General features: G+C 36.3%; 1 protein-coding gene across 1 annotated transcript; it reads right to left on the reverse strand.

Annotated features, from left to right (window-relative positions):
• Positions 1-4,239: 4,239 nt before the first annotated feature.
• On the reverse strand, positions 4,240-5,994 carry LOC131429362 (zinc finger protein 239-like). The gene is made up of 2 exons (XM_058593438.1): positions 5,390-5,994; positions 4,240-5,308 (listed from the first exon to the last, which is right to left on the reverse strand). Exon 2 carries the CDS (start codon positions 5,263-5,265, stop codon positions 4,351-4,353), a length of 915 nt encoding a protein of 304 aa, XP_058449421.1. The 5' UTR covers positions 5,266-5,308; positions 5,390-5,994; the 3' UTR covers positions 4,240-4,350.
• Between the last annotated feature and the right edge of the window lie 225 nt (positions 5,995-6,219).

A 6,219-nucleotide genomic window follows, 5' to 3' on the forward strand; every position in this document is an offset into this window, starting at 1 on the left:
TATTCTACAGCAGCGTGAAACCTTCTAAATTTATTTTTTTTATGCTTAAATACTTTAATGATATAAATTATTTTTACATTCAAATTCAACAGTATTCTTTGATGATGAATGGTTCACCAGCGATAGTGTGCTTGAATCACTTATACTACCGATGAATTATTTGAACGAATTGCCTATATTTGAGAGAAAAGAGAATACTGCATACTCTTTTTCTGAAAGGTTCAATAGTATTAAACGTAATACGGCACGCTCGTCGGCAAGTATGTATGGAATGGTTCGTTCTCCAATCTGTTCGCTCGTGTATATTTCCTGCATCGAAGCCGGTAACTCAGTCTGTTGGTATGAGTGCTGTAGCTGCGCTGAACCGTTTTGTTGCAAGTCACTCGCATTGATGAATGAATGGTGAAAGCTCTGCAAAAAACACATGCGGATTGTTAAAAAAAGGTATCATCTCACTGCTAGATGGATTAATCACGTATTTTCTGATTTCATACTCGGTTTTAAATCGAATCGAATAAAAACGTAGGGGTCTACAATTATGTTACTTGGATTTTCTGACTTCTAAAAATTTGGCGCTGAGATACAGTCACAGACTAACAGACATGACAGTATGAGTAAATTCTTCTAAAAATAATTTTTCGTGATGCACTAGTTCCACCTATATTGTACTGCGCGAACTATTTACTATCTGTACACCCCTTGTGTCATGTACAAGTTTTTTTACTAGTTGGTTTCCCCTCGTTTGTCAACACCGATCAGCTGCTTGCAGGGATGCCTGATTTCATCAAAATATTTGAAAATGAATCGTCACAATAAATTATTAGTGGCCCTTACACGATCATTAAAAGTGTCATTACTAAAAAGTAATGACACTTTTAATGATCGTGTAAGGTCTGCGAGTTCAATGATGACACGAGTAATGATGGAATTCCGGATTTTCCATCATTACCAACATTATTTCTTCTTCTTATTTTTTTGTGGAAGTGGTGAATATCTTCAGTTGTATTAGATGAGAAAATTTGACAACCATGAAGAAAACATTCTCTTCAGAGCTGTACGTGAAAAAAAATCTGGAAATGACAAACCTTAACGTTTCAATGGCAAATAAAATTTATTTTCAGCTAAACGAAGATAACGAAGATTACTAATATTCTTTAATTGCTGAGGGAATGTTATTCTGGTTACAAGCCCCGTGCTGGAACTCATCATTAATAATGAACGTGTAATGCTAAAAAGTAATTATGTACAGTAATGCAGTAATGACGAGCGTTTGAGCAGAAGTGTAATTACTTAGTAATGACACTTTTAATGATCGTGTAAGGGCCGCTATATACGTTGGTAATATATTTAACTTTTTCGCGATGTTGGAAGGTAATCATTTATTTGACTCAACGTTGTTCATCTAGACTATTTTTTATTGTTTTAGTAGTTTTCACCCGAAATTAAGTGGCGGCAGACCAGAAGCAAGTAAATATTGTAACAAAACGGGTTCGATTTTGTATTGCGTTGGAGGATGAGAAGTAGGCACAATTATGTATATAGTTTTGGCAATATGTATTAAATCTGTATCCTGCATGAAATTCGCATGGACGTATACAAATTAATACATTACAGGTAATTCTGTATGAATGGCAACTCTGTTGGTAAATGAAAAAAATAAACACAGTCTAGATGACAGACAGGATGATTGATAGGGTAACGTGGCGCCATCATGACACAGGTGAGTACTGTCCCAAATAAAGGAATATTCGAAATGACCGTTAAAATGATTGAAGAATCTAATTTGAGTGTCCTGTCTGTTAGTCTGTGATACAGTGTGCACCGCAAATACTTACGCACTTTATACTTTAATGGTGCACATCCCGTCTCCAGTTGTATAGTGATTTTCACTGTCGGCTAGAAAAGATTGCGATGCGATGAGATAGCGACAAGATGCCGCAAAGATAGCGAAACTGTCATTCTCATCGATTCAACCCCTTCGAGACCACAAGCCAGAAAAAAATATTTTTTAAATTGACCGTTACAATGACTAATTTTTTTATTTATTATTAAAAAAAACTTCAGTCATAATGAATTCATATTGATAATGCGTATGTGGCAGATTACGGCTACAACTTGCACGGATTTTTTTAAGCGGGTGCTATTTATTTGACATAATGTACGATTCAGACGATCCGCCTCCTTCCGACACCGTCACCGGAACGTCAGCTTCAGCTTAGTTTAATACTTTCTTTACCGGAACGTTCACACGCTCCGTCCTTCAAGACGTTCCGTGACGGTGACGTTACGTGTGAATGGCTCCATAAGAATGCATGTAATTAATGTTGACGGTGCCGGTGACGGAGATTGACTGTGACAAAAGAAGATGGATCGTCTGAATCGTACATAATGGTTATTTTGTGCTTAGTATGTTCCCTTTTCATTTATATTTTGTATTAACCGACGCATTGGTTTTCAAAACCTCGTGCTTTATTCGATTGTGCTATTTGTCTACTCTAAAATGTTGGTCGTCTTTGACAGATATACATTTGTTGATGCTTTCGATGAACAATGAAATAACAATTGTCGCTAAGGAATTTTACCAGTTGACAAGGCAATTGGCCTCAATCCAACAGCCGATTAATTTTTCTTTTGGCTCTAATTCTAGTTAATTTCAATACAACAGACAGCGAAGGGGTTAAAACAACTGTCCAATTTTCTGGCAGCGATGCCAGGTAAAATTTTAGGCGTCTGCGTATGAGAAATGGTCCAATGCGACCTCAAAATTTAGAAGTATGACAAAAAAAACCAAACGAAAACCCTACAGTAATAGCAAAAGTCATTAAAATGAACGATTGTTTATAAAAATTTCGAAAATCTGCAAAAAAAGTCGGCTTAATTGCAAAGTCTGCTAACAAACGAAATTGCAAATTACACAACAATCTGCAAACCTGGCATTAGTGGTCCTGACGCTCATTATTTCGCTATCCTGCGACGATTCCGTCGCATTCTATGTCCAGCTGAAAACCACTATATGTCATATTCAAACGATTACGTTGCCAAAAACGAACCGTTGTAAAATCGGTCCGAGGCAAAATGTCATGAAAAAGGATGCTGTACACAGTCTTATTGGTACTTAGAAAAAATTGTATGTCACAGTATAAAAAATCGTGTTTCACGTTGCCTCCAAGTATTGCTTTGTCATACAATGCACAAAACTCCTTCTGCTGGAATAGGGGAAAAAGTCGCTTACACAAAAATATCGATATTTCCGTTAAAAATGGACAGATTTTAACAATCTATGGTTTGTTTGTTGCTATTACCGTTCGGAATCTAAGTCTGAAAACATATTCCGTTCTCAAAGTTAATTATGACAAATATTGTCGGAAAACTTTAAATTTTGACATAATACTTCGTATAACTCAAAAAGTAAACATTCGATCTCAAAACCATTCAATAGCGTTCAGGGTGACGGGGAGACTTTTCATTTTTGACTAGTTTGATCAAAATCGGTCCAGCCATCTCTGAAATCTCGACCTCTTAGTTGACAACACACATACAGACACACACACGGACATTTTCTCAGTTCGTGAAGCTAAATCGATTGGTATATGACACTCGGCCCTCCGAGCCTCGGAAAAATTGTCTAAAGTTTGAGCGAATTCTATACCTATATTTTATATTTATAAAACCTGTTTTAATCCACCTAGTGGTGTAATGATGCCTTTCTCATATCAATCATACTATCGTATATAATACTGTGGTATTCTTCAAAATAATTTTCTTCGATTCTTAAAAGAATAGCCGAAATCGGTTTATTTGACCGTCTACTGATAAAAGCTATCAATTGGATTTGAGGTCGATTTAAAAGATTTTTCCCCATTTTCAGTGATGGTATACAATTTAACCCACTTTACCCGGAAGTCAGATCCGCATGAAATTCAGGAATTACGCATGGGACCACAGGACCTTTTATTTGAACGTAAGTTTGTGAAAATCGGTCGCGCCATCTATGAGAAAAGTAAGAATACATATTTTCTTTTTTTGCACATTTTACCCAGTGCAAAAAATCGTTACATACACACACACGCGCACGCACACACACAAACACGCATACACAGAGACATTTTGCGTACTCGACGAACTGAGTCGAATGGTATATGACACTCGGCCTTCCGGGCCTCGGTTCAAAAGTCGGTTTTCACAGTGATTGCATAACCTTTCTATATGAGCAAGGCAAAAATAGGTAAAAATCTCCATAACTTCTATTTTTATTCCTATTGGCTTCAAAATTTGACATACTTTGAAAAAATCCTTTTTTCGACCTATTTATTAAATCAAGAAACATTTCCATGTATTATTCTCATCATCTCAACTTGCCGGTTGGTTGTGAACCCGTTTTATATGTACAATTAGCTGTTGTTTCCTCAAAAAATCTTTTCCACATATATCACATTCGTGTGACCGTTCTTCCAAATGAATACGCATGTGTTCCCTCTTCCTTTTACTGGTGAAAAATTCTTTGTCACAAATCTGACATTGGTGAAGCCGTTCGCCGGTGTGGGTCACACAATGGTTCTTCATTGCAGGCTTGGTTGTGAATGATTTGCCGCAAATGTCACATTTGTAGGGTTTCTCGCCGGTGTGAGTTCGCAAGTGTATCTTTAGATTGGTAGCGTTACGTAGAAGCTTGTCACAAATATCACATTTGTGCCATTTGTATTGTTTACGTTTCACTTCTGTGTGAATCCTCAGGTGAAGCCTCAGGTTGTTAGATGATTTAAATTTTTTATCACAGAAGTCACATTTGTACGGACGTTCTTTAGTGTGGATGAGTCTATGAGTTGCCAGGTTACTACTTGTCACACACCGTTTGTTACAGAATTCACATTCATATTCTGGTTCCATGTGATATCGTCTATGTAAAGTAAGATGATAGGGTTGCACGAATCGTTTGCCACATTCTTCACATTCGTGCGGTTTTTCATTAGTGTGATTACGTTTGTGATATGTGAGTTCATAATTTCTTAGAAATGCTTCGCTACAAAGATCACATTTGTATGGTTTTTCACCTGTATGTAAACGTATGTGTATCTTGAGACCGTATTTCTTGGCAAAGTTTTTGCCACAGATATCACATTTAAATGGTTTCTCTGCCATATGAATCCGTAAATGTTGATTTAAGTTAGTAATTTCACCACTGCCGCATATGTCACAAACGAATGTCCGATCATTAGCTGGTTCGAGTTCGGATGGTTTTTGATCAATCGTCATGAGATCGGTCATATCTAGGTGCTAGTTCTTAACAGCGAAATCTCGATTTCGTCACCTGTAGAAATAAAACCTGGTATTTAATCACCCCTAAACATGCAGTTTCTTCCGGTTAATGTTGAATTGAATCTTGTCTCACCTTATAGATTGTTTAAAAGTTATAGCCGGTACCGTCTTAACAGAGCCAAAGGATGCACCTGCCGAAGTTTACTCACCATAATCCATCAATAAAAATATACAAAGGCATAGGGATTATTTACGTCGGCGTTCGAAATGTGATTTTACAACTATCTATTGCATTGGTTTCCAAAATGTGATCGTGTTCCGTAGAGATCTCTATATGAACTACAATTTAGTCAAATTTACATGGATGGGTACATAAAGAATGATTATTATTTGATATTGATTATTTGGAAGTGGAAAACATCATTCGCGAAGAACAGAGCTGCCAAGTCTTTTTTTTAATATCTTTGGCGGAAAAAGACGTCTGTACATCAACATGGTTCAACTATATGCAACAAAACACAAAAATTGAAAATCGGTATTTATCTGTGCGAAAAACGAAATATTGGGTTTTTAAGAGAGCATGCCTGTATTACTGTATCGAGGCCAAAAATCGGTACAAATACCGATAAATCGGTACACTTGGCAGCATTGACGAAGAAACAAACACAGACAGAGATGCCAGATATTTTCATAGAAAATCTATATGGCTTTTCAAAGAAAGAACTGTATTTATCCGTATTCACTAAAAAAATGAAATACAATAAATATATGGTACTCCTGTGAAATACGGCTATAGAATAATAGTTTCAATGAGCATTCATTTTTCATATCTTCATAAGTCATTACCACGCTCACTAGAATATTCAACGACGAAATTTAATAATTTTTTTCATCAACAACAATTAAAATGTTGGCTTCACAAGTTTATATGGAATTACAACGTTAAAATTGAACGGTTCAATA

This window comes from Malaya genurostris, chromosome 2 (genome assembly GCF_030247185.1).
Source record: "Malaya genurostris strain Urasoe2022 chromosome 2, Malgen_1.1, whole genome shotgun sequence".
NCBI classification, from domain to species: Eukaryota; Metazoa; Arthropoda; class Insecta; order Diptera; family Culicidae; genus Malaya; species Malaya genurostris.